Below are 13,657 nucleotides of genomic sequence, written 5' to 3' on the forward strand. Positions count from 1 at the left end.
ACGCTACAGGCTCAATTTTATTCAGTTCGGGCGTGCTCTGAATATCAGCTTGCTGCGCCTCTGACCCTTTCTCATCGTTCGACAACGTCGGCCCCGCAACTGCCGCCTTTGCAGCGAGCTCCCGAACCTTCGATCTGGTTAAGGCCCGAACGCTAGCCTCACCAAACAAAAGCCCCTTCTCGCGCAGGAGGTGATCGGACCTGTTCGAAAATAGGTACGGGTACTGGGGGGGCAGCATAGATGACACTGCGGCCTCCGTCTCAAGTGCTCCGAAAGGTCCTTCAATAAGCACTTTTGCTACGGGCAGACACACGCTATGAGCTTCCACTGCTTGCTTGATCCATGCACACTCGCCCGTGAACATATCGGGTTCTACGTAAGAGGGGTGAACTACATCCATTGTAGCTGCGGAATCGCGAAGCACTCGGCACTCTTTCCCGTTCACGAGGAGGTCTCGCATGTAAGGCTCGAGAAGCTTCATGTTCTCGTCAGTGCTGCATAATGACAAAAACACGACTTTTGTTTTTGTTTCTGGACACTGCGCCGAAAAGTGACCCGGCTTCTGGCACGTATAACAAACGCGCGCTTGCCTCATCTCGAACCGTTTTCTGCGTTCGGCTTCGGCTGCCGCCGTTTCCTTATGTTCGGTCGGACACTGCGCCGAAAAGTGACCCGGCTTCTGGCACGTATAACAAACGCGCGCTTGCCTCGTCTCGAACCGCTTTCTGCGTTCGGCTTCGGTTGCCGCCGTCTCCTTACGTTCGGTCGGACTGCTTTCACTCGCATCCGCACTACGTCTGTCCCCCTTTGCTCTCATGGGCGTGAACTGTGGCCTCTCAAACTTGGAGCCAAATTCACCCTTTTGACCGTCCTTAGCTCCGCGAGCCCGACGCGTCACAAACTCCTCGGCTAGCTCAGCGGCTCGAGCCACCGTACTAACGTCTGGCCTATCCAAGACCCAGTACCGCACGTTCTCAGGTAACCGACTATAAAACTGTTCTAGCCCGAAACACTGCAGAACTTTCTCGTGGTCACCAAACGCTTTCTCTTCTTTGAGCCACTCCTGCATGTTTGACATAAGCCTGTAGGCAAACTCTGTATATGATTCACTTCTGCCTTTCTCATTTTCCCGAAACTTCCGACGGAACGCCTCCGCTGACAACCTGTACTTTTTTAGCAGACTCGATTTCACTTTGTCGAAATCCTCTGCCTCCTCTCTATTCAAGCGAGCGACTACGTCGGCCGCCTCGCCGGGTAACAAAGTGAGCAAGCGCTGTGGCCACGTTTCCCGAGAGAACCCCTGCTTCTCGCACGTTCGCTCAAAGTTAACCAGGAACAAACCAATGTCCTCTCCAAGCTTAAACGGCCGCATCAGGTCAGTCATTTTGAACAATACTCGTTCTCCTGCACCGTGTGCCTGACTTCCATTACGAGCGCGTTCCATCTCTACCTCGAGACGCTTCATTTCCAAAGCGTGTTCGCGCTCTTCTTTTTCTTTCTGCTCTTTTCGTTCGCGCTCCTGTTTCTGTTCTTTAAGTTCGCGCTCCTGTTTCTCTTTTTGCTCTTGAAGTTCGCGCTCATGTCTTTCTTTTTGCTCTTTAAGTTCGCGCTCCTGTCTTTTTGCCCGCTCCTCAATGGTCTCAAGGCATTCCGACAGCTCGTCATCCTCAGCTTCTAACTCAAGAATAGCCCTTAGCAGTTCCGGTTTTCTGAGTTTGTCTGAGACATCCAGACCCAACTCTCTTGCAAGCTCCAGCAATTTCGGTTTGCGCAACGACTTCAAATCCATGGCTGCTCTGAATGCTGCTTTCTCTACTGCCTACTATTGTCTTGCCGCAAACTAACCCGGCAGCAACGACAACCACAATTACCAGCTCTGTTTCTGACACTAACAAAAGCCTGGCAAAACTCGGTAGAAGAAAGTCCCGCACTCACCAAACCTCGCAGCCAAGAATTCAGCGCAGTCGTTCCGCTGCAGGCAACCAGTCATCACACAGGGCTCGTTGCACTGCTCCCGGATGGTCGTTGTGCTGCTCAGCATACAGTCAACCGCATCTCTTCGCTGCTGGCCTCCGTTGTCGCTATCTCACCGCTACCAGCCAGTTGTTGGGAATCTCGGCGCTGGCACGAGTTGTTGCAAACTCAGCGCTGACACCCGTTGTTGCAATCGGGTCGCAAGCCCCAAGGGTAGCGTTGGCCTGGCGGCCTGGGGCACTGGAAGCATCCGAAGGTCTCGGCAAAGCATGAGTCGACTGGTAACAGAACAACTGGTTTATTCTAACATCGCAAAAGAGCGGGCGGTCAGGTCGACCGAAGTGAGAGACGGGAGAGCACGTAACTCAGCAGAAGAAATCGGAGCCTCTCTCTCGGCGTCCGGGGGCAGCTGCTCTTATAGTCTCGGAGTTGAGGGCGAGAAGGAACGCCTCGTCACTGGCGCACGTGACGGCGCCACGGACACGCTGAGAGACAGGTTGAGACGAGTGTAGTGACGCATCGCCAGGCCGGCGCCGTGGTCAGACCTCCTCGCTTCACTCTTGGGGAGCTCCTCTCCCCGGCTGCCGCGCTTTGACAAGCGTGGGCACACACACACACACGCACACACGAAGACACGTGGCACTGAAACACGCCTGGACGCGCTTGGCGGGGAGGCGTATCGGCGGCGCTGAACGGGCCAAAATGTCCGCCGCTTTGAACGAAGCCCCGGCGTCCGTTGCATCCGCGCCGGCTATACCGCGCGTCGTAGGCGAAACGTAACACCGCTGTCAGCCAGTTGTGATGGTTGGGGTCGGGCATGAAATAGATGGTAGCTGGCCCATGCCGTCGTCCAACTTATCCACGCTGAGGACGTTGAAAGGAGAGACTTGTTCTCATCGAGAACGATGAATATGGGATTTATTTACAGTATCTACATTAGAACGTTACAGTTCATCAGTCTAGCATGACTGAAGGAGGAATGCACTCTCAGCAGCCGCGCCATGGCTGCTTATAAACACTCTGTCCTCTCTAGATCCGTAGGTGAAGAAAAACGGCCGTTCAACTTTCGACCGATGGGAGCGTCCAACGTTATCGTCGCCGACCCGCCTTTGAGGGGGAGGGTTTACGCACTTACTTCCGCACAGGTTGCACAGACCATGCCTAGGTGAGTGGGTTCTCGCAGACACGGTGCTGCCCCGAGCAGGCGCCTCTTCATCCCAGAGTCGACTCCGCAGACAATGGCCGCCGCGTCTGTCCATTGACTGACAATTTCTTAGCTACGTGAGACGGCACCACAAAATATCTTCCAGGAGCTCCCCTGTTCCAAACAGACCGTGCGGGGGACGGCGTACACACTAACAATACGTGCTCCGCCGCCGCAGCCATGGTGGCGCCGATGGGCTGGGGACTGACGTATTGCCGTCCCTTCAAAGCGAGTCGTCGCAGCAGACATGGTGGCGTCTTTCCGACGGTCGCTTCCCCGTAGATCGCCAGCCTCGCCGGTCAAACGTAACAACGGTCGAATGATTAGAGCACCGGGCTGCTATGCTGAGAGAACAGGGTTCAAAACTAACCGCCTCACCAAATTGTGTCGCCGAGTACCGTATTTTTCTGTCTATAAGTCGCACCTTTGTATAAGTCGCACCCCCCTCAAAACGGCAGTTTTTCCGAGGAAAAAAAGGACGTACATAAGTCGCACCGGTGTATAAGACGCACGTGCCTGTTCATTCGGTAAGCGATTAAAAAAAATAGTGACGTTTCACTTGGTGAACGCGGATCACGCGCAAGCGTATCGGTGCCATTCATATAGAATTGCGATAGCAATGATATGAACACTCCAGGCGCATTTCTGCCACGATGTTCCATGTAAAGTCCAAGGGTGATAACATCGTCCGCGCGCGCCGTATGACGTATATGTGCGGGCGAACGCGTACAACGGTGAGCCGAATCGTGCACAAGGGAGGAAAGTGGGAAGGCAACGTGGAAGGGAAGCGGAATGGCTTTTACTGTGGTAGCTACTGCGTAGTTTGCGCAGCGGCCCGCGCCTATCTGCAGATGCGACGACTTCGGAGTCGGTCGACTCACGGTCGGCCTGCTGTCGCTTGCGTTGGTGCTCCGTCCTTTTCACACGGTGCCCGACCACTCGATCACGCGAAGAATCCAGTACCTCCATAGCGCGCACACAACCCGTTCGCTCGCTGCTGCTGCCGCTCTTCATCACCCCAGCGTTCTGACAGCGAGTGTCCGCGGTCATTGAGTGAGACGTGTTCAAGTTTGCTTGTGCGCGCGTGACACCATTGTTGTTAATTTAGCTAGTAAGCGAATAATTACAGCAGCTTATGCCGCTGATAAAACGACTAACCTTAATTTGTATAGCTGTGTAATAATTTTCTGTCGCAATTAATGCTTCGCCTGTAGGGCGAAACTGACTTTTTTTTAATTCTGCTAACGATAGAAGAGTCGCAGTTTCGCCTGAAAAGCGAACCATGCATCGATTGCAATAGCAAATTAGTAGACAGCTATACGAAGTAAGAATAGTGCATGGTATCGACTGCATAAACTTGTAAACATCCACTTGCTATCTAAATTAAGCATGGTGTCACGCGTTCATGGGCAAACATGAACACATCTCACTCGATGACCGCGGACACTCGCTGTCAAAACGCTAGAGTGAAAGTGCGGTAGCAGGAGCGAGCGAATTGACCTTCGCGCTGCCGCGCATCAACGCCAACTAAGCCGTGAAGGCACAGCGGACACTGTCCCCGTTGCAGACGGCTTTCAAGATACAGCGGCCGCCCAGGCCGCCCGGAGTAGAACGCACCCCCCCCCCCCCATGCCTACCCCCCCTCCGCTCCATGCGCGCGACGGAATACGCGTGCTCCTTCCGTGCCTGCGCGAGATTGAGCCGCGATCGCCGGCTCACCCTCGGACGCTTTCACTCACACATAAAGCATACGTACGGCGCGCGGCGACGATTTTATCGCCCTTCGACTTTATACGGAACCTCACGGCGACGGCAGAAATGCGCCTGGAGTGTCCACATAAAAACACCCGTATAGCAATAGCTTGCAAGGTGTTAAGGGATATACACACATGTATACCACATCACTTTGTGGTATACTTGTGTATCATATTTAAGAGTAAGGAACAAAAAACAGTCATCTTCTTGTGTTTTTAAACATTCGGTTGATGATATGCGACATCGCAAACTCATACACGACAGCAGTAGATCATGTTACAACTCGCAGATCACCATGAACAGAGGTCCTGTGGATGTCAATAGATAGTCATTATCAACTGATAGGATTGAAATCTCATAGTATTGTTGCATTATGGTCGCGGAAGTGAAGGATGAGGACCTGTGAGTTTGTTCCTTTTCTGTCGTGATGGTTGGGATATTTTCTTTTCTCTATTTCTTGCCAAAGAAGGTAGATACCGGGTGCAGCAGGTATTTGAGAACAAAGTTATGCCCACATGCAAACAGGTACAGATACTGGATACAGATAATTTATTACTATTTCACATTGTGTACAGGTGGTCATGCATGCAAGGAATGTCATCATTCAATGAAACCGCCGAGACCAGCAACCACAGACTCCACACGCTGCCGAAACCGACTGCAGGCTGTGATGAGGTGTGTCTTCGAAACATTCGCCAGTGCATCAACAATAGCTCCCCTGAGAGCCTCAAGGGTTTTGTGTGGGTGCCTACTGGACTCCCTCTCAACTACGCCCCATACGTAGTAGTCCACTGGGTTGAGATCTGGGTAGCTGGGAGGCCACATGTTTGGAGTAACATGGTCGTGGAGGTTTTTGACCATCCATTCTTGCGTGGTATGGGCTGTGTAGAGTCTTGCTGGAAAACATACAGACTCTCACGTGCTACAGCAGCAATCCAGGGCTTCACAATCGTGTTCAATACCTCAGTGTAAGCAACAGCGTTAACTCTGGTACCTTGGATAAAAAAAAAATGTGGAGGCATCATGTCTCCTTCACTGCTCATGGCACCCAGTACCATCCCTGATGCTGGAAATTTTGTGCGCATGACAGTTGGAACATCCTCGGGGCCTCTGCACAGCCACGGATCATTTTTGTGGTTCAGCTTCTGGTCCTGGATGAAGTTTTTTTCATCGGAGAAAAACCACAACATTCCAGGCTCCTCTGGGTGTTTCAGTTTGGTCAGGAGACGCTTAGCTCTGGTCATGCGGTTCTCCTTGATTTTCTCAGGCTAGAACTGTCCTCTCCGCATAGCATAAGACTTGTAGCGAAGGTCCTTATGAACCACACATCTGACAGTGGCCTCGTCAACCTCCACCTCCTTGGTGAGGGCTCTTACCGACTTGCCAGGGTCTTCATCAATTATACCTTGGACGCAACTAATGAATTCTGGTGTCCTTAGAGTGTCAGAATGCTGACAATGTTGTTTCGTTTGTGGAACAGCGTCCACATCATCCTTGGCAGCCTCCGGTTCTTCCCGAACATTGAACACGAATGATCGGGCAACCTTCAAGAATGTTGCGATCTCTGAATCAGGGTGTCCTGCAACCAAGGACATGATAACTGCATGCCTCTTCATTTGCTGAGTTAGCTGAAGCTCTGCCATGGTTACCTGCAGCAAAAAAGTATTTGCAGCTATTGTGTACCTAGAGGATAGGGGTCACGAAATGTGTGTTCCCAAATACCTGCCGCACCCTGTACTGTTGAACTGTCATGCCTGACTTTTGTCTTTTTTTTTCTACTTGCCTGCAATCCTCAACGTTTGAAGATGTGGTTAAATGTATTATGCATATTTTCCTATAGCATTATAGTTTTTTTCTCTTTTAATTGCTCGTGACCTAGCTGTGAAGCATTTTCTGTTGAAATTGGTGTGCACTGAAACAAGAGAATGGTATGATGAAAACCGAGTCCAAGTTCTATAAAATTGATCCCAAGATTAAATGTTCAGTACTTTGTCGAAGCAGTTTAGTTTAAAGAGCCACTCGTGTACCAAAACAGAGATGGCCAGTAAGGAATCAGATCAATTGGTCAAGAGTTGGTGAAGTGGGGGTCGAAAGGAAGGGCAACAGGTGAGGTGTCAGGTGAACAAGGAGAGCCTTGATCATGAAAAGGCAAAAAGAGTTACATAATTAAGAGCATAAGCATACAGGGCTGCAAATGGGCCTTTAGAGCGATTTGCAATACTGACATGCTGATTACAGCGAGGTAACTTGCGGGTTATTCATGCTTTCGCACAATTCTTGCATGTGCAGTGCACGCTCCAGCTAGTCCGCCGTTCACACCATCAGAGTCGGGACAATTTCAGCGTGGTCTTGGGCAGCATCTACGAGACGGAGCTGCAGCTGCGAAGGCACTTTGATGAGAACCCCTTGCCCAACTGCACGTATGTGTCCTGTTGGTTTGACATCCTGCATTTAGAATTTTTCTAATTTTTTCATCTTACTCATTCTTAAGCCATGCAAGGTGAATATGCTTTCAAAAGACGACAAAAAAAAAGAGATATGAGTGAGGAATTCAACATGGCTCTTTCCGGAGCCTCTTGATGATGCAGTTAAACCACAATTTAAAAACCTAGAAGAAAAGGGGGTTAACTGAGGGGCCCGATTTCTTTATTAATCATATCATGAGAAGCCAACAAAGAAAGACACCAAGGAAAACATAGGGGAGATTACATGTACTTATTAATTTATTTAAAGAACTGATAAATTAATGGCAATGAAAGTGGAGGAAAAACCAACTTTCCGCAGGCAGGGAACGATCCCACGTCTTCGCATTTCACATGCGATGCATGCGAAGACGTGAGATCGTTCCCCACCTGCGGCAAGTTATTTTTTCCTCTACTTTCATTGCAATTAATTTATAATTTCTTTAATTCAGTCAATAAGTACAAGTGATTTCCCCTATGCTTTCTTTGGTGTCTTTGTTTGTTGGCTTCTGATGATTTAAAAACCTAGTTACACTCAAGAACATTTTCGTATCCAGGTTGCCATATTTTAGCGTTACTACAAGTAATTTGTGTCCCTGTAGCATTCCTGTTGGCCAAGTTGTTAATGAGCACCTTTAAATAGGGTTTCAGTTAGTCTCCACAGTAGTGATACACTCGGGAAAGCGTGGGCCATCATTTGGCACAGGAATTAGAGCAATGCTCACTAATGCTTGGGTGCATCTGGTGTCAAAGAGCATCCGTAGCCACTGCATCATATCTTTTTGTTCCTTCTCCACCCTTCCCCATGCTGCTTATCGATGTTCAGGTGTCAGCCGTGCGCTACACAGTTACAGTGCAGTCAGTAGGCTTTCGTCTTCTCTGGTATTAGTCGCTCTCTCTCATTACATCCAGGGGCCTCTAGTGTTTGTCTTTTGTTTCTCTTCACATTTATTTGCCCCTTGAGGTGTCTTTCCTGTTCCTTGTAAGAGGTTGTCCATAACTTTTCAATTGCAGTTACCGTAAGTACCTTGGTGAACATGGCTCATATCTGCTGCGTGTCTTGCCCAATGGCCACTGTGACTGGCAGGTGGTCGAGGAGCCTGTCAACATCTATAATCGTGAGTATTCCTTGAAGCCACACCTCATTGGAAAGGGGAGGTGAAGAGTGCTGTAGGAGCATTGCTTTTGCACCCCATTGGAATTCATTTTCATTTTAGATATTTAGTGGGAGGGCAGAGTTACCGGGCTTTATAGAGGAAGCTCTAGCGTGGAGCCATTATTTTCCTGTCAGGTACTAGTGAAACGTGGAAGTGCTTTCTGAAGGCAACTGCTGAAACCATTCGAGTGAAATTTGTTGACATTTATAGCAGAAAGTTAAACTGTAGTGATTGTAGATGGCAAATTTTTTTATTTAGGTCCTCGAATATACTTAGAGAACATGATGAATTTATGTAAATTTTTTAAAGATAAAGTGTTAAGTTTACAACTATTTAGTCAAATGTGTTTATAAAAAATGATGAAACTATGTAAATTAAGAAAATATAAGCTGCTGAGTTTACATATAAGTATGGAGTGCTTAATACTGTGAACTGCAACAGAAACGTAATCCTAACTGGACAAATCCGATGTATTACACAATAAGTTGGGCCAGTTTGTTAGGATTCATTGTAAGGTTCGTAACAGCACAACACAAGACACGAACAAAAGGAAGGTAAAAACGACAACACGGCGCTGACTCTCAACTGATATTTTATTGAAGATGCGTCCAACATATATATATATATGTGCCAGTTCAAAACCTTGACATGCGCGAGACACAGAGATAGTCAGGGCAACTGTGATGAACAGAAGCATAATCAGTGAAGAGGGATATCGTGAAGACTGTCCTAAACGTTGCACTTAAGTCTTGTTTTCATATGTCCAAGGCTGTTTTTTCTGATCAAGTCAATTGTTTACTGGATGCTGGCTACCCTGAAGTGATTATTTCATCTGTGTGTGAAAGTATGGTTCGTGGCATCCCAGGTGAAAATATTGCTACTGGTTTTCAAGTGGTACTAATGGTTTTCAAGTGGTGTGAAGTGGTCTGATGTGAGAGCATAAATGACCAAGGTGGTAAAACTAAATTAGAGGAAAAAAAGGAGAAACTCAGTAGAACCGTATGTACACAAGTTGGCGCATGGGCTTAAGAATGTTGGTTCAAGGTACGGCATCAATGTTTGTTTTTCTGTGAAACACAAGATAGGTTGCATAAGCCCTATAGTGCACAATATGCTGAAGGATAAGCAAGTAAAGGGAAATTGCACTTTCAACCATGTAAACGGGCACATCACTCGTGTTAAGCAGGTTGTGTATGCCATTCCATTATCTTGTGTTAGAGAGTACATGGGACAAACAAAGTGCTGTGTGCTCGACTTAGGGAGCATGAGCTATCTCTTCAAGGGGTTGCACCACTTCATCTCCCGGAGCATTGCTAGTCGTGCGGTTGTCGCCCCTATTAAAAAAAAAAAGCGAATGTCATTTATGAACACGCCAGCCAATTGACAAGAGAAATCCCTGAGGCTTACAATATAAAGATTAGGAAAAGGCATGTATCAGCAAACCATCTATCGCTCTTCGTGACAAGGAACTTCGTTACCTTTGTCACTCCTGATTATGCTTCAGTTCGCCAGTTTCCTTTATGTATTTCTGTGTCTTGCACATGTTGTGGTTTTTAACTGGCACACACGCACACACACGTGTGTGTGTGCTAGCCGCATCTTCAGTAAAATATAAGCTGAGAGTCAGCGCCGTGTTGTTGTTTTTACCTTCCTTTTGTCCGTGTCTTGTGTTGCGCTGTTACAAACCTTACAATGAATCCAATGTATTACTTTACAGTTTACACGAGTGTTTCTATGCCAGCTTGCAAAAGTCTTGTTCACAGATTATCGGTGTATGTTTGAGTCATTCCCAACACATTTTGTTCTGCTTTAGGCACGCCAGTAGGTGCAGTTCACATAATTGTGGTATCAGCTTCTGTTGCAGAATTGTAAGGTTATTAACCAGGGTGTCTACCAACCGGGAAAACCGGGAATTCTCAGGGATTTGGAGTAGTCTGGAAAAACTCAGGGAATTTGTGCCTATATCAGGGAAAATTAACTGTTCTCTTATTGAAAGGGCCGAAAGTCGCGGTAATGCTGGCTCGAGTAACAGGCAGGAATCGTAATGAATCGTCTTTGACGCCCTGTCGTTGGCTGAAGGAGTTGCCAGTGTACAGTCCACGACCGACTTTCCGGATGCCCGATAATTTGGACGGCTTCGCGGCACCACCACGTACCCCACAGAGTAAATGTATCAGAACGTCTGAAATTTCGGACGCAAGAACCCTTCGCCGTCCAATTTTCCGGACGTTCTGCCGTGATCGCAGGTCCGAAACGGCATTAATCAAAGCCACCACCGCTGCCGTTTTGATTAACTCGCCGCCTCGAACCGGCGCTCTCGCGCGCATATCCGCTGGCAGCCGTAGCCACCACTGCGGCAACGCTAGATCTACCTAGCTGCTTCGCATTCGCTATTAAGCTTGTTGCCGTTGGGTGCCGTGTTTTTCATTGAAAGAATTCGCTGCTGTCAGCAATGGCACCGACTCCGCCTTTGTGGTCCTCGCGATTGGCTTAGAAGCTTGGAAAGCACAGTACGTTGCATAATGCCGGTTTTTGAAAGTCAGCTTCGCCTCTGTACATAAATGTTACTTGGTGAAGCATGCGCAAACGTATTGCAGTGAAGCATAAGCGTGGGAAGTGGCTATTGCCACGGGACACAGTATGTATTCCTTAATTACACACGTGTGCACCCGGTATCTCATGTCAGAGTACGGGCACCGATATGCCGAATACGTGTACCAACAGGCCTTCAGAGCGTTTTCGAATGTGCCTGTGGCGGTTTGAGCCCTTAAGGGCAGTAAATGACATGCATTTATTTTATCTAACTGGCCGATTTTTCGGACGTTTTCGCGGCCCCTAGGGAGTTCGAAAAATCGGACGTGGACTGTGCAACTGACCCCCAAGAAGATTCTTCAAATGGTCCATGGGGCGAACGAGTGGCGGAAGGAGGAGAAGAGCAGAAAGGACCTATACGCATTGAGGCGAATGAATGGGAAAGGAAGCGTGCGTCCGCCGTTTTGAAGAAGCTTGAGCTAAAAAAAAGCAAAGCGTTGGCTGATGCCGAGATGCAGGTGTCCCCCCTCGTCGAAACTAAAATAAACTCTTTAAAGCAGTGAAACACAACACTGAGGCGTCGTGCGCAGACTGAGAGTATAAGCATGTCGATCAGAACAGTTGAGGTTCACTCACGAGCTGTTGAGAGAGCATCTCAATTGTGACAAAGTTCAGGCCCCATACCACTGATCTTGCTACCAGTTGATAAAATAGCTCATACTCGAAAATATTTGCTTCTTTATGCATCTCCTTTTATTCGTATTTGAGAATGTCCGACTCGATTTGCAATTTTTTTCGAAGACATATTATTAATTGCTGTGCATTTTACTAACTCCTCCCTTCTATTCTATTCTCTTTTTGAATAACATAAACACAACTTCTTAGTATTCAAATTGGATTAAGTCGGTTTTTTTTTACTTTTTTTCATATGCTTACTAGAGGGTGACAGCATCGGGCGATATGGTTTCGGCCCGTCTTCACATAAAACATAGTTCTGCATCACTCAGGGAATTTCACAGTGGCACTCAGGGTAAACCTGGAAAACTCAGAGAATTTAGAAATGTCAATTTGATAGACACCCTGTTAACTCAATGTATAAATTTTTTTGAACGTTCCAATGTGGGGCAGTTTTGGAATGGAGTTTATGGCTTAACTAAAAAATATATTCCCAGCAATCTCTGGTATGCAGCTTTTCTTTTAAAGAGAAAAATTTTATTCAAATTTGTCAGAGCATGGCCAAATGAAAACATTTCTGCATTTCATGTGTAACTGATATACTAGATCTCCAGTGAGGAGAAGCAGCCAAAATACACAGCATGTGATAACAACAAAGAAGCAGTAAGGAAGCACTATATTTCTCATGTTACGTGACCCCCCCCACACCTTTTTTTTTATCTAGAGGAATGCTTATAGTTATCGATTTACTCCTCTTCCCAGCTGGTCTAAAGACCACATTCCTGTGCATTCATCATTCTCTGCCACAATGCCCATATTGCTTGTTTGCTATTTATTTTGATTTGTACTGGGTTTGAGTTGATCTAAATTGATAGCCCATTACACCTATGCTATGAATGAAAAAGAAAAAAAAAACACAACTTCAGACCATGTACATTGTGAGGCTTCACATGTCTCCTTTTCTTTGGTGTGTAACCATTGCTACCTAATGCAAATGTAATTGCTTGTATACCCTGTAGCGCATCACTATACTGATATTTGGTGTGCTGAAAGTAGGTTGCTTCCAATTACTTCTTTTTTGTTTAGTTTGAGTTTATTCATAAAAAACAGAAATTACAAAATGCATGCATACAGACGAGGACCCCAGAGTATAGTGATAGTGAAAACAGGACCCTTCTTTCTTGCGACTTCTGTTGCAATTTGTTCTTTGATGATTTTGTGGCTGCGATGTTCAAAGTGGGGGAAAGCTCGAAGATTCAGAATAAATGAAACATTGGTATGCTATGTATATTTTTTCTGGCTCTTTTTACCTAACAATAGGGGGGTGCTTAGATTTAAGTGGGGGAGGCAGGGGGCTTCAATTTGCGAAAACATGGTAGTACGGTTTCATTTATCTAAGCAACATCACGACTGTGATATGTGTTCTCTCAAGTTCTATGGATTATGTTTGTCTACATGCACAGGTTCATTGACATGAAGGATGGACAAAATTCGCTTAGGTCATTGAAAGACTACATTTGCATCTGCAGTTGAGGAATCACCATATTTGGTTTAACATCTTAAAATTGGCACAGTGGGTTATGAGGGATGCCATAGTAGAGGGCTCTCAGTTAATTTTAATCACCTGGTGTTCTTTAATGTGCACCCAAAGCATCATACGTGAGATTGAGCATTCTTGCATTCCAACCCATTGGAATGTGACTGCTGTGGCCGGGAGTCAAACCTGCGACCTTGTGCTTAGCAGAACACCACAGCCACTCAGCCACCGCCGTAGATGTGATACACTGTCCACCCACAGGGCTTCTATATAGCTGTGAAAGCCTGCATTCAAGGTTGTGGAGCCCCTGCGTTTTTGTCGCATTTTTAATGTTTAGACCCACTGCGGTGGCTCAGGGGCA

At 47.1% G+C, this 13,657-nt stretch overlaps 1 protein-coding gene across 2 annotated transcripts in view; it reads left to right on the top strand.

Moving 5' to 3' along the window:
* The window catches only part of Hgsnat (Heparan-alpha-glucosaminide N-acetyltransferase), a 242,300-nt gene that overhangs the window by 79,095 nt on the left and 149,548 nt on the right, over positions 1-13,657 (top strand). For both annotated transcript variants that reach the window (XM_055064926.2, XM_055064927.2), the window contains exons 2-3: positions 7,223-7,353; positions 8,410-8,513. In XM_055064926.2, the coding sequence (XP_054920901.1) occupies positions 7,223-7,353; positions 8,410-8,513 (235 nt within the window). The remainder of the gene's footprint in view (positions 1-7,222; positions 7,354-8,409; positions 8,514-13,657) is intronic.

The sequence above is a fragment of the Dermacentor andersoni genome, chromosome 1 (genome assembly GCF_023375885.2).
Source record: "Dermacentor andersoni chromosome 1, qqDerAnde1_hic_scaffold, whole genome shotgun sequence".
Classification (NCBI taxonomy): Eukaryota; Metazoa; Arthropoda; class Arachnida; order Ixodida; family Ixodidae; genus Dermacentor; species Dermacentor andersoni.